The following is a 15,243-nucleotide window of genomic DNA, read 5'->3' as shown; positions in this document are numbered from 1 at the left end:
TAAGGCTACTTTCAAGACTGGTAAATGACCTCCTGTCACATTAGGCCCCCCAGTCATGTTTGTTAGTCAAGCAACTCATGTAAGGCACAACATCCATTTTACCAATTTGTCTCTCTAAAGAAACCATACAACAGAACGACTTACACCCTTACATGTCTCACTATGCAAACAGTTTACCTTAAGTCTTCCATGAAGAAGCTCGCAGTAACTTTGCATGTTCACAGCTACTAAGTGACTGCCCCATAAACTTGGACAAGTGGTATACAATCCCGTTGCATGCCCTTGTACCGGATATAGGATCATATCACCTTGTGGTTTCATGTAACAGTGACAGGGTGAGCTGAGACAGAGGAAAGCGGTGTACCTATCCCTGACGGGGCATTGTGTGACAAAGCCTTCCTCCCCCATCTGTCACCACCTTGACCTTCCCTTGACCCCCGAGGGTTAAAAACACCACCAGAAGCAACTCAACTTAACTTCCCATGAAGGCCTTTAGAACTACAAAAACTCCTGGACTATATCTATAAGCCACCAATATGTGCCCATGATAACCATCTATTTTTGTACTCCAGATATTTCCCTGTTTGACATGGGGTGCTACAATGTACTGTATACAGAGTCTGACACTAATAATTTGTAAATTTACATAAACCAATGTACATAAAATGTATTCCAGTTGGATTCTGTTACTCTGTAGACACACGTATGTTACATTTATTCTATATTTGCCCTCCGTTCCCCTTGTAAACTACCTTAAAGTTTGTAATAATGAATGTGTGTACCTATCACTAACAAATATCAAATAAATCCTGGTACTTGAATTTTCCTTGATAGAATTTACTTATAAACAGGGGTGCCTAAACATTCACACAAATCTTATGAAATTTGTACATACCTAATGAAAATTAAACAAGGAACTATGTGAAAATTTACATATTGTGCAACATTCCTTTGTTTTGCATAGTGATTCGTGCGTTTTTCATAAAATTCATGCGAAAGCTCAGGCACCCCTGATAAAGCACTGCATCATTGTCCCGCTCGGGTCATATTAAAAACATATCCAAATCAGAAGGCATCCCACGTACACTGCATAAATTTCATCTATCCGGGGGCATCATTACTTCACGTCGCCTTACAGCTATGCCGAAAGTCATGGGAGGGAGATTGATTGATGGTGGCATCAAGGCTTTATCCCCGCCTTAGATTTCTGATCAGATACCTCGGATGGACCGCATTAAGCGAAATGAAATCACTGATTTGCAGTATGACACGGTATAAAACGTACAATTTCATAATCACTTTCCACTAGGATTACGTGCAATATGGTCAGTACAGTGTTTAAACCTTCAGTCTGGTGCATTTTGGTAGAATTGAACCATCCAAAATGTTGGGAAAAATTTCTCCAAAATCCATAATTGCCCTGCCTCTGTTTTGGGGCAACTGCAGGTACCTGTTCCTATTTGCACAATGGACATTGTTTGTTTTGCGCAACCGGTAAACCAGCGTTTAGGTGTAACACACCAGTTTTGTACAGAAAGTACAATATGCAAAACACCTGACTGAAGGTTTGATCCACTCACACTGGGATGAAGTTGAACTGCTGCTCTTTTTGATAACTGTAGTAGATTCTTTAACGTGCTCGAGGTGTGGCTCTCTTCAAACATAAAAACTCTGGCTTTATGTCCCATCAGAGAGGATGTCCCTAATATGACCAAACCTAGGTAAAACCTTTCGCTGAGTCAAGTGAGGAAATAGGTATAAGGTGCCTTTCCCAAGGACACAACATTGAGATTCGAACCCAGAACCTTCACATTCTTGTCAACCACAAGACCACCTGATAAAACTAAACAAACACCAGGTAAGAGAATTGCATTTTATCAGGATTATTATTTTTTTGCTTGCAGAATTTTTGCTCTAATGAAATATCCTAAAAGAAACGTAGAATGAGCCAAACTAGTTTAGCCTTCTCCCTGCCACAGGCTCATCTTTGATCCAGACAGAAAAATCCTTTGTTTGAAATTTAATGTCAGTGTGCTTTAGCATTGTTATATAATGGAGGACACATAAAAGCATCAAGCTTTACCTTAAAGAAAGTTTAAAAGCTTTCATATCTTTTAAAGATCAAAGGGCAAAAGGACATGAATCAAAAGATTTGAAAACTAAGACTATAGTTACAAGGCAGGGGAAGCGCAAAATTATTGGTGAAGCGCAAAATATTAATTACATTGTTGATTGATAAGAGAAGCCATTTTGCCTAACAATTGTCGAATACCCCAGATGTAAACAAAAATAGCAACCTATTCATTTTGCAAAGAATCCTAATCAGCCTAATAAGAATGGTAGATAGCAAAATGACACATTGTACTATACACATTTGTTCAAGAACAACAGAGAAAAAAATGTTTTTCCCTATTTGGGGGGATAATATTTGATACAAAGTCATGTAATTATGATTGATGCATTTCATAGCATGTATAATGTAACACCCTTGAGCGCTATAATATCATACATGTACATGATATGCTGCCCACTAGACCAGAGTCCCTAAAACCTACCTGTGTCTCTAAAATAGTTACGTTGAATTATTTGATTTCTGTTCACCAAATGAATGCAGGTGACACATACCTTTGTGCAAAGTACAAACCGGCCTCAGGGGTTGACAAGGCACATAAAATTCACAAGAAGCAAGAACAAAATAAATATGTCACCAACCAACCTGATCCGCGACCGAGAAAACCGTGAAAACGACGGAGTACTGAAGCTGCAATGCCTGAGCGACATAACGACCGCCACCAAAACACCAGCAAGGCGAAGTGAGCCCCTAGGCCTACTCGGTGGCAGCAGCGTGGATCGATGAAACCCATCTGTCCGCCACGCCAGGCGAATACGTTTCGTCCTCCGCCGATCAATAATAGATATTAACAGCTTGCCTGGGGTTGACCATTAGATCAGTTCTAATACCTACATGTAGGACTGAAGGCTGGCCAGTCTCCTTCGATTAAGTACATCTGGCAAACACACACATTCACTTGGCATTGATGAATGCCAGACTCAGCCTACCAACACTATGGTAACAAACTGGGGCTGACGTTATGTTAATGTGAAGGTACAAGTACTATGTAAACATTCTTTCAATCTCTTCGGACCACACTTGCCGAATCTTTTTATCTCCGACCATTTAAGTTATAAATGAGGGCTGGTAGTGCAATTATTAACAGAGAGGTGGAAAGAACCTCTTTATGGTCTCATTCATGAGTTTTTTTGCCCCATATAGGCTCACATGTTATGATATGTGTTTTACCAAGGAGATGGGCGCGTTCGTAAGGAAGCTATAGAAAATGCACCAATGTTATTCATTTTATGTTGAGAACATTTATCCTAGTTCATGTAAAACAATTGCCAACAGTTTCAGTAGTTGGTTGGGTGTCAGAAGGATGACGGCTGAGACAACAACGATTTACCGGTTTAGATCTTTTATTCAAAAGTCTTCATCGGAATGACAAAGAGTGGCACCACACTTCCTTTTATAGCCTCTAGGTGTCAATTGCCAACAGTTTCACAACATACAATCTCTTTTTATAGCACTTACAAACTGCACTTAGCTACACCCCCCAAAAGGCACTTTTCCAGCTGAAAGCGCAGGACTGCATCACACACAATGTCAGGGTGTACACGTCCGACCTTGCGTGCGGCTGCCGAAATTTCACTGCTAATTTCTTCAGTTACAAACAAGCTTTCATCAGTTTGACGCTTGAGATCAGCTGGGCTGGCTAAAAGAGAATTTCCCACCGATATAAACACACGTTCATGCAGCCGTTTATTTTTTGGCTACGGATTCTTTTAGGGTACCCACTCAGTAATACAGGAAAGCCCAAACCACTGGAGTCATCAGTCAAGTTGCATATTGATTAAATCTTATATCTGGAACAGCCGACACTCTGCAAACAAGCCTTGTATGCAGTGCTGTTTAAATTTGCTGGTACCAGAAATTTGAATCATATAGCTCAATCAGCCTTTCAGGATCATAAAAATTAATGTACATGTTAATAATGTTTTCTAAAGCAGTCATGGAAGGACCTTGAATTGTCTGTCTGGTACAACAGCCCCCTAGCAAGTCAGCCCAAAGTGCAGTGGAATATGTAGCAGATTTAGAAGTCTTTGTATTTCAGGTATTGCAGCTGCTGACTGATTAAACTGTCTATGTACCTATGTTATAATGATGCTAATTTGTATCCTAACGCACCTCAAAATGCAGTTATACAAAGTCATTTAGTAGTGGTGGCTGAATCACCAGTACTAGGCCTCTGATGTGGGACTGTTCGGCCCTTTACCGACTTGACCCATGCCATGGCTACAGCTAATCAGGCCAACTCAACCCAACACTCTTGTCAACTGGGCCCAACACCTTTGCCACATTGGCCCAACACTATAACCCTAAGCCTTAGTTGGGCTGAATTGGTAAAGGCGGAATCGTCCAGAAGCCCAAAGGCTCTTGCCTGCTGGATCCAGCAAGCAGACCAGAATTAACCCCAGGCCTCTTCTTACTGACTAATGCAAATTTAGCACAATAGTTAACGCAATGCATAAAAAGGATTATACATTGCCTAGCCATAGTGGGTGACGAATCATTATGTGCAATAACATGTACATGTACCTATGTCCATTAACAGCACTTAATCTCATCTTTATCATCATACAGTCAAACCTGCCCAAGGCGACCACCCGGGGGACCGAGCAAAAACGGTCGCGATGGACAGGTGGTCGCCATGAAGAGGATTCCACTCATAACATGTTTCCGGGTCGAGGTGTTCAAAATATACAGTGTACTACGTAGATGGATGGAAAATTATATGATTTTAGACAGCATGACCCCCACCAGGTTCCATTCTCATTGACAGAAAGATCCTACAGAAATTACATTTTCTGTTATCATTGTATTATTTGTATACTACATCGTGTTGTGTACAAATTTTCGTCATACTTTTGACTAAAAAAAATATCTTCCTCTAGTGCCCTCCCGTATTCACACGTTAGGTTTGAGTACACACATAAAAATCTGAAATCTGACTTTTTGACACCATGCACTACGTGATCGTATTGAAAATTGAGTTCAAACCCAACCGAGATTGTGATGGGCACAACAACAATGTTTATAGTGGGCAGGTGGTCGCGTTGAAGAGGTGGTCGCCTAGGCAGGTTTGACTGTAATACATATTTATGTTATCTCACAAGCCATTATCCCCATTAGCACTGGAACATCAATCTATCTTAGACTTCCAGAAATAAGAATCATCAAAGATAACACAAACATCTATTGCTCTGGCTGCCACATTAGTATATAGTCTATTAGCCCATATAGTAAGGAAATGTTATGGATGACGTCCGGCCTATATATCCCCCCGCTGACTCCAAATCTAATGCAAGAGCAAAAAAACAAGAAAGGTAAAAAAATGCCTAAATTTTCAAAATAGAGACCATAAACTGAACTAGATATCAAGCAACAAAATATGGTATCACAGCCAAAAAGTCTTTTAATACGTACTGTATTTAAGAAGACAAGTGCACAAAGTGACACTGGGATGATAACATGGCACTATTAGTTGGCAACTAAACTCAAGGCCACAACACTAGTCTCTAGTGTCACTTCTACAACTACAGAACTAGTTTCACTTCAAGTACAATCAAGGCTACCACATGATATATTTTCCCATGTTATATCGAGGAAGTTTAAAATCAAAGATTTTAAACCTCCTTGCATGGTTATATTGGTCAAAAGTGCTAGGAGGAAAACTTGCATCTGTTTACTAACACTTACCTGATGTAACTGGGTGCAATTCACCTTTTCTGTTTCCATGTTGATATTTCAGCCCAGGATTAGTTCATCTTTAAATCCAAACCAACGAAACCAACCATGTCTAGCTAACAACAGTCAAACACAGGCAATATTACTGCCTGGACATGCCTTCATGTTACTGTAACTGCCTATTGGGCTGCACCCCTATACAGCATACAATGTAACGTTGGTTAACATAAATTCGTGGTGTACTTATTAAATTCGCCATTTTTAGAAACGGTGTATTTTAGGGATATGTGCTAGATGCAAAATCAGTTATAACGCCAGCAATGCAAACCGGATAGACTAACGTATTCAAAACACTGTCTGAAAAGCTTCGATAACCATGCATTAGAAGTTGGCTATGTCAAAAACTCTCCGTCCCTTATTGACAGAGTCTGGGGGCTTCGTGGGAGAATCACACTGCACGGTTGTTCGCTGGTTTATAAGACAAATGTCACATCCGCTTCCTGCTAAACACAATTGTTTACAAGACAACTTATTATTACAATCTCATTTTCTAACCTGCAACTGGATTCTAAGTGTGATCAGTCATCAAAACTCCTCTCTGTTGCTACAACCTACGGCACGTGTATTTTTCCGCCGCCATATCATTACCCAGAATCCTATTGTCAAGCAGACGACAAAGGTTTGTGAGGAACACTTTTTTGTCTAAATATTGCGTGTGATAGTGGACTGAGAACGATATTTTCCTCAAAGTTTGCTCCTAACACAACAAGGAACACATGGACATAGTAGTATTACCATTGCTACGGCATCCAGCTAACTTTCCATGACACGTTGCCATGACGGTGGAGGTCGACTTTGAGTGACGTTCTACCGACTCAACAAACGGGATGTTACCTAAGGCCTGATGTGTGTGGTACGACCGTTTTGTCGTGTATTTATTTTTCTTTGGTCACGTTTATATGACCTTGGCACTCTCTTCAAGTCAAGATGGGCACAACAGCTGCTGTATAAAAGCTAATTAGCAGCATATATTAATGACGAATCTTCTCTCCCGGAATAATGTTCGCACCTATTCAAGAACACTGTCATTCTGTGCGCGGCGGACGGTAGTTTCAAGTTGAAATATTATGGTGTCAGCACGACTAGAGACAAAATCTACCATATATAGGATTAGTGCAAAGATAGTACATGATACTGACTGAATACTAGAAAAAAAGGATGGTTTATTGTTCTGCTAGATTGATTTCAATCAACCATTATCGGAAAAATGGCGAATTTATGTTAACCAACGTTACAAGTTTCAGAGGATAAAAGCAATGCTGTGTGATCCTTGTTAAATAAAAATACCACTTGTACATCAGGGTGTAATGCATTTGATAGGTTGTGAGTTTAATCCTCCGACAAATCATACCAAAGCCTTAAAAGATGGTACATACGGCTTTCTCTGTTTCGCACTCAGCATTTGGGAAAGACTATCATAGCTATAAGCACATGCCACTACCAGTAGACTAGCCCCATTGCTGTAGTGATTGCACAAAGTTGCGTGGCCCAAGGGCTATTTTTTGGGATCTGGTCTGGTATGGGAAGCAAACAAACAAATATCTGTGACTCAAATGAACCATTCCCAGTCTAGAAAACCTGTTTCTACAATGTATGACTAACCTGGATATAGCTACTTGGAACAGTGGCACACTTGAACAGTGCTTCAATCCAGATTCCTCGATATTCTTGTGCATTCCTACAGAGCCCACAGTTCTACATATCCTTACGTACAACGCGGTTGGATATCAATTGTTGACGTCAAGTTGTAAGATCCGAACGTCGGCAACATTCCCGGCATCCATCCATCCTGACTCACATGTAAACACGGCCATCGAGATCAAGCCGATACTAGAATAATGTCCGTCAATATGCACCCACCGTATCGCCTTACCAATCTTTTCTGCAAAACAATGGTGAAAGGTATCCCAGGTCGGCCCTTTGCCTTTCACACATCCGCCAGGGTACTCGATGCACTGACCACTGGCTCAGAAAGTACCACTTTGTTTACGCAGACCTCAACTCTTTTGTCTTTTGTAAAAACAGGATCGTAGAGGAGTTCATACATCGGTAGGTAGAAATGCTGTGCAAAAGAAATTAGGCTTTTGCTTGCATTATTAACAGCTGTGATATATAGGACACATTGATCCAAACTCTTGTTACAATGTGAACCAAGGCTTGTGTACAATGAAAGCATATCCTGGAGAGCTACCTACATGTCCATGTAACTGAATTTAGAATCTGGATTGTTCAACCCCTATAATGCCTTTTGCACACACACGGTGGCGGCTGCCTGTATCATACCGAATGACCTGTCATACATAAACCATTCATATCTCTTACTGTAGAAGAAATCACACGATTGTACATGTATACCAAGATAGAGATACCAAAAGCTTTTGAGTGTACCAGGCAATGCCCATACACATTAAATGCAGTACTGGAACTTGCCAACAGGTGGCTGCCAAGTACTGTGTATGACCATTGTAGGTTGTAACGTTAGTTCACATAAAACCGCAGGGTAATTATAAAACCGGGAGTTTAAAAACTGGGTATTTAGGGATATGTGCTAGATGCAAAATCAGAATTCCGTTATTCAGCAGACGACAAAGGTGTGTGAGGAACACGTTTTTGTCTAATTTTGCTGAGTGATAGTGGACTGATTTTCCTCAAAGTTTGCTCCTAACACAACTAGAAACACATGTACATATTCAGTATTGCCGTAGCTACGGCATCCCGTTAATGTCCTGATGAAAAATGTACAAGTTGTCATGACGGTGGGGGTTGACTTTGAATGACGTTCTACTGACCCAACAAACGGGTTATTACCGAAGGGCTGATGCAGCCGTTTTGTCGTGACTGTGTTTTTTGGCTTGGACACGTTTATATCCTTAGCACCCTCTTCAAGCCAAGGTGGGAACAATAGCTGCTGTATAAAAGGTACTTAGCTGCAAGATAAACATGACGAATCTTCTTTTCCCGGGAAAAACGTTACACCTGGCTGAGAGTACACTTGTTCTCAGTGGGTCAGTCAGACAGTAGTTTCAAATTACAATTTTGTAATAATTAGCAGGACTAGAGAGAAAATACAAAATGTATAGAGTCCATTCCAAGTCACCAGGAGGGTTTTATGATAATATTTGTAATAGTTTATAAAAAAATTCTAATAAAAGAATACCTGATTGACAATAGTTCTAAATTTTTCTAAAAGATTGAATATACATGTAAATATATGAATTTATTTGAAGTCGATTAGATAATTAAGAAATATTTTGAAAGGAACTGCACAAAATCTCTTTATTTAGAATAATTTCTAAACATCGATGTGATTCTTTCACTTTTAGAAATATTTACAAAAATGGTAGAAAATGGTTAATTAACAGTGGTAGAATGGTGATTGCCCCCATAAAAGTAGGCGCTTCTGTCTGCTTTTGTACATCTTTAGACTTCACTGCGGGACACTGTTGAGTCCTTTGTGGAAAGCATTCTTCCCTATACTTCGCAAGGATGTGTGAATTGCTTTCTTCCCAGCCCTCTGACCTATTTATAAAGATGTTACAAATAATGGTAAAAAATGGTAGGAATTGTAAATAATGGTAAGTAATGGTAGAATGCCGTTACCATTATTTAGAAACTGTTAGAAATATTGTATTCCATATGATGAATATTTCTAGTTTTAGAAAACCAGAGAAATATTTATAAAGTTGAAATCACGTTCAAAATATTTCTAAAGTATGAAATCTCTCACACAAATAATTACAATAGATTGAAAACATTTGTAAATTAGGACAATAACAACCCTCTTGGTGACTTGGAATGGACTCTAGCACAAGTGACAAGGGTGATCTATGATATTGACAAATAACAGAAAAAAAGTATGCTTTATTGTCTTGCCAGATTGGTTTCAATTAACTCTTATTGGAAAAATCCTGGTTTGGGCTGAACTAACATAATTACATTACAAGTATATCATTATCAATTCCAAAATATATTTCTTCAAAGCACTGCCGTTTCACAGTGGTACCCCATGGATCAACGCAAGACAACTATTGAAGCATATAGTATTCACCTCCTCAATTCAACACAGGAGATTGGTTCTACTTAAAGTTTTAGTAGACAGATGTACAAATATAAGGTGGGCAAGACTAACAAAATCTGCTCCCATTCATTTTGCTCCCAGATGTATAGGACTGCACAAATATAGCTTTTATTTTGTGGGTTAGGGAGTGCACAGATAATTAAGCCCAATGGGGCATGTTGGTCTCACCCTGAAGTTGAATCAACAGAAATGCTGGGGCCAACTTGGTACAGCTTTCGGATGACGACTCTCTGGGGCCCAGAGCCCAGTTTCAAAGTGGGCCCTCTTGCAAGAAGGACAGAGAGAAAGAATGGAATGGGTTAGGGAAGAAAGTCACACAGGAGGAAAAAAACACAAAAGATAAGGTAACAAAAGTCAGTCTTTCTGAACAAGGCAAGATACTTAGATAGTGAGAAGATCCCTCTTTCTCTGTGCTCCCATTCATATACAGTATACAGTGTGTAGCATCAAATTCAACACTACTTGTAATTCCACTACTCCAATAAGACCCAAAACATCAAGATTCATAGTTACATAAACATCATGATAATGTCACCTAAAGCTTCAAACATAAAATCTATAATATTCCTATAATATGAAAGTCTATAGTGCTCAAACAAGATACTCAGCAGTCAGCATACATACACTTGTATTTTAAAAACAACAAAAAATATTGTTGTCTCCATTGTTACTATCCTACACATAATTTCATACATAAAATCATTATGCATATGTGGTAATGTAGTCAAAAATGGCTAAATCATGTTATCATTAGGAGGAAAGGTATATTTAAAATCATGATCATGCTTGTTGTTATTTCTCAAGGATGTCAATATCACGGTAAACAACAGTGTTTATCAATTGTGTGCTTTGGGCCATGTGACAGTATATGTAGCATATATAGACAATGGAAGGATGTCTTATTCACCTACATGTGTATGGTCTATACTTTTTCAAGTAGACATTTAACATTATAACATCAAGGAGATTGATAACATTAGCACTCTTCTTTAGAGTCCATTCCAAGTCACCACAAGGGTTTTAGATGATTTTTACTCCGGGGAGGAGGTGTGACCTCCTTCTGGGAGTATTGGGAATGTATTTGTTTGCGCGTTCGCAGCTATAACTCACGATCCCGTCGTCGCATTGGTGTGTAACTTGGCATATCGTTTGCCTGGTTCGGCGTGGTGATGCACAATAGCTTTTTTACACCATAACTACTTTAAACGTCAATCCAATATCGTAATTGCACCCCTATAATTAATGCTATGTCCCACTGCCCTGCCATAGGGACCATGTTATAATCCGTTATGCATGACTGGAATACTTCAGGCAGATACGGGGTATAAATCTTCCTTACTTGTTGTGATCGTATAGTCACTGTTACATTGAAAAATAGACAACGTGCATCACCACACGCAACCTAGCAAACGATATACCAAGTTACATACCAATGCGGCAACGAGAATTGTGAGTTTTAGCTGCGAACATGTGTAGTGTGACCTCCAGTCTGTGTATTAAGTATGCCTTGTCCACTCGCAACTCGCTTACAGTATGTGCGCACGGGACGGACGATGCACTTTTACGCACAGTGTGAAAATGGGAAATCTCTGGGCCTTCAAACTTACCACACTTGTAGTTTATAATACGGAGGCTGTGACAATGTAAAAAGTTTACGCAGGGGATGAAAGATTGTTGAGAAATATCTCTCAGAAAAGTGCGCGCGCCAGTGTCACTTCCGGGTGGTTAGATCCGGTGACCTTTGACCTTCGTGAAATGTTACGATAATATAGATTAGCCTTTTTTATTGCAAATAGCTTGATAGCTATAGATCAGGCCGGCCTGCAATAAATTGTGGAAAGAGGATTTACTGCATATTTGTGATTTCTGATACATCTTAGTTGTATAAGGCTGAATGGTTCGTTGATAATTGAAAAGGGGCCATCTAGATCTAACTTTGTAACTTTTCCCGGAATTTCTAGATCCCATCTATGTCATGCTGTAAATACATACTTTTCAGCAGGTTGACCACTCCTGTATTGAAAGAAAAAGATAAACAAACACTTTTTCTTTACTTGCTCTAAAACACTACTTGGACTGTGCAGAGATGCAAAGTTTGTGTGGGTCAATACTTGTACATACTATAAATACTTCACGGAGAATTGTGTCCTACGGACTCTTGTTGTAATTAGTTTGAATAAATTTGAATAAAAGAATATCTAAGTCACAATGATTCTAAATTTTTCAGAAAAATTCAATACAAAAATTTGAATTTATTTGAATCCAATTAGATTTTTTTAGAAACAATTTGAAAGACACTGCACAAAAATATCTTTGTTAAGAATAATTTGTAAATATCTACGTGATATCTAAATTTCGAAGTATAGAGAAATATAGACAAAGCTTTCTAAATAGTGGATTAGGGTAATTGCCCCCATAAAAGTAGGTGCTAATCCAGCCCTATTGTCTGCCTCTGTGTACTGGTATTTTTACTTAGATGTCACTGCTGGACACTGTAGGGTCCTTTGTGCAAGCCAATTATGTCACGTCCAGACTCCATATCTAGCCTGAGTGTCATCCTGTTTCAGTTCCAGGCTCTACCTTCACCAAACAAGGTAGAGCCTGGAACTGAAACAGGATGACACTCAGGCTACTCCATATCTACTGTCTAAGGACAATATATTTGTAGTGGTTTACAAAAAAGAGACTGTATTATAACAGATAGAAACCTTTAACATACACTGTGTTCATTGCTTTGATATTGTTTCTGTACTTCTATACCATGTATGACTGTCTATCATGCACTAACATTCATTCATTTGCAATGACGCAGGAACCCAAAATAATGCATTTTTGGCATGAAAATAGCATAGCAACAACTTTCAATATGTCTTTGGAACCTCATGCCAATTTGTAGTTATTTACTTTAGATACCCGATTGAAAGCATAGGAGCCATAAATATCCATTTTTAGTCAAACAAAAATTCTGCTGTAAGTTACAACAAGTGTTTCATGAGTCAATTAATCTAATTTACTTTTAATGATTAAATAAGACTCTTAACCTCCCCGTTGCTATGGAAGTATATTTCCCTTAGCAACCATTGCCATAGAAACACGCCATGCACCTTCGAGGGTCAGCAGGAATGCTTAGGAAATAAAAATTCACCCACGAGTAGTACTATATATGTTACAATGCCTTATATGTTACAATGCCTTATTTTCAATCAGGGCCAAATCCAAATGGAGACCTAATTGTATGCCTATTATAATACATTAAGAGGTACATAAAATGTACATTAAATTGGATTTTTCTTTTCTTAAAATCTGTTTCAACTGAATCTGCTGTAAAATACAACAATTGTTTCATACATTAAACGATTTGACTCGCTTTTAAAGCCTGTATAATGCCTTAGGTCATGTGTTGCTATGGAGGTATATTTTCCCTAGCAACGGTTGCCATAGAAACCAGACACTTTCAAGGGTCAGAAAATAAGCAGTCTTCTGCCGATTTTGACTTTCTTCAAGTGTGATGTCATTTGGTGAAGTATTACAGAAGTTACATGTATGCTGTTGTATTTGGCACAAATTTTCAGAAATCGAATACACTATGAGTATTCGCCGATTTCACACTTCCCATGATGCCCCAGTGGGGCGTCGTAAACTATATTTTGCGGTAATTCTTCTTAGCGCGCAACCAACAGAAAACAAGTAGGAGGGCGGTAAAGCTGCAGGAAGGTACGTTTTTTGTGTTGATTCTCATCAAACATGTCATAATTACATGTTTTATATATACTGGGGGAGATAATACAGAACAATTTTTAAAGGTTTTACCAGTGTTTGTCTCCCCCTTCTTCTATAACAATAATACCAATTCAACTTCTATAGACAAACACTAAAAACCTTTAAAAATTGTTCTGTATTATCTCCCCCAGTATATAAAACATGTAATCATGACATGTCTGATGAGAATCAACACAAAAAACGTACCTTCCTGCAGCTTTACCGCCCTCCTACTTACTTGTTTTCTGTTGGTTGCGCGCTAAGAAGAATTGCCGCAAAATATAGTTTACGACGCCCCACTGGGGCATCATGGGAAGTGTGAAATCGGCGAATAGACTAGTGCATACAAAGCATCATGGGTAAATTAGATCGAATCAAATTCTAGTTTCATTGAAAATTAATTACAACAACTTTTGTTGTGCAATATAACAATTGCTTCATAAATCAATTAATTTAACACACTTTAAAAGGCTGTATAATACTATAAACCTTTCCGTTACTATGGAAGTATCTTTTCCTTAGCAACGGTTGCCATAGAAACATGCCAGGCACTTTCCAGGTTCTAAAAAGGAACACTCTCCTGTTGCTTGTGACTTTCTCCAAGTTTGTCGTCATTCGGACCGGTATCCAACAAATTATGCTATTTTCTTTTCAATTCATGGCATAATTGCCTCATTTGCATAAATTTGCAAAAAGAGCCTTGGAACTATGATGTCCCACCTGGACCATATAACAACATACCTTAAAATGATCAGGGGGCATCAAGCTATCATTCTATGATAGTGGACTAGATATATAAAGGGTGGGCTTACGTTTGTCAATTTCTAGGCCTCTTCTTAGAATCTCCTCCTGGACTACTACTGGTATTTCAGTTCATAATTAAGAAGTTTATTGCAAGTTCATACCCGTGGGCTAATTGCAAATACATGATAAAAACATAGGAAAAACATACATGCGTCAGTAAACTGTGTCTGACTTTGCTGTAACAATAGGTTACTGGTACTATATACAATTGTTGGCTATATCTAAATTAGCTGGGTTTGACTTCTTTTTTTGGAAGCAGTGGAAGACGAAAAGTCCCACTTTTTCTAGTATTTGTGGGTTCTGTGATTTCAAGAGAAAGGTAGCTTTTTGTTCATCCGTGAATGTGCAAAAGTATGGATATTTCGTGATAACTTGTTTAAATAATTCGGTTCTTTCGTCACTGTTAAATATACACTTGGAAATAAAATGTGTTTCGTATTCCACCGCCTTGGACGTACAGTATTTACAAATTCTTTGGCACACTGGTAAACTCTTATATCGTCCTCTCTCTACTTCTAGGGAGTGAGCACTAATTCTTAATTTGCTGATGGCCGAGCGCGACTCAAAATCAGCAAGTTCTAGGTACCTCTCTCTAGTGTATACAGATTTACAAGTTTTATAAAATCTCAGCTTACCTGTATCGGCACTTAGATTATGAAGGAATGTCTGGATATACATATCAGAAATTCTGTTCCTTATCAGAGTACATACATAATGTTACATGTGTTGTTTTAATTCG

General features: G+C 38.7%; 1 protein-coding gene across 17 annotated transcripts in view; it reads right to left on the bottom strand.

The window, feature by feature from the left end:
- Positions 1–15,243, bottom strand: part of LOC136445028 (3',5'-cyclic-AMP phosphodiesterase 4C-like) — a 366,783-nt gene that overhangs the window by 67,929 nt on the left and 283,611 nt on the right. For 8 of the 17 annotated variants that reach the window (XM_066442870.1, XM_066442869.1, XM_066442861.1 and 5 more), the window contains one exon: positions 10,110–10,205. The exons of 7 other annotated variants lie outside the window; for them this stretch is intronic. In XM_066442870.1, coding sequence (XP_066298967.1) covers positions 10,110–10,205 — 96 coding nt within the window. Of the gene's footprint in view, positions 1–2,716; positions 2,935–7,465; positions 7,809–10,109; positions 10,206–15,243 lie in introns of those variants that run through there. 2 more of the 17 variants (XM_066442874.1, XM_066442875.1) reach the window with 2 other exon arrangements.

Source organism: Branchiostoma lanceolatum, chromosome 11 (genome assembly GCF_035083965.1).
Source record: "Branchiostoma lanceolatum isolate klBraLanc5 chromosome 11, klBraLanc5.hap2, whole genome shotgun sequence".
Taxonomy (NCBI): Eukaryota; Metazoa; Chordata; class Leptocardii; order Amphioxiformes; family Branchiostomatidae; genus Branchiostoma; species Branchiostoma lanceolatum.
Note: the sequence above shows the minus strand (reverse complement) of the source record. Positions and strands in the feature narration are given on the sequence as shown.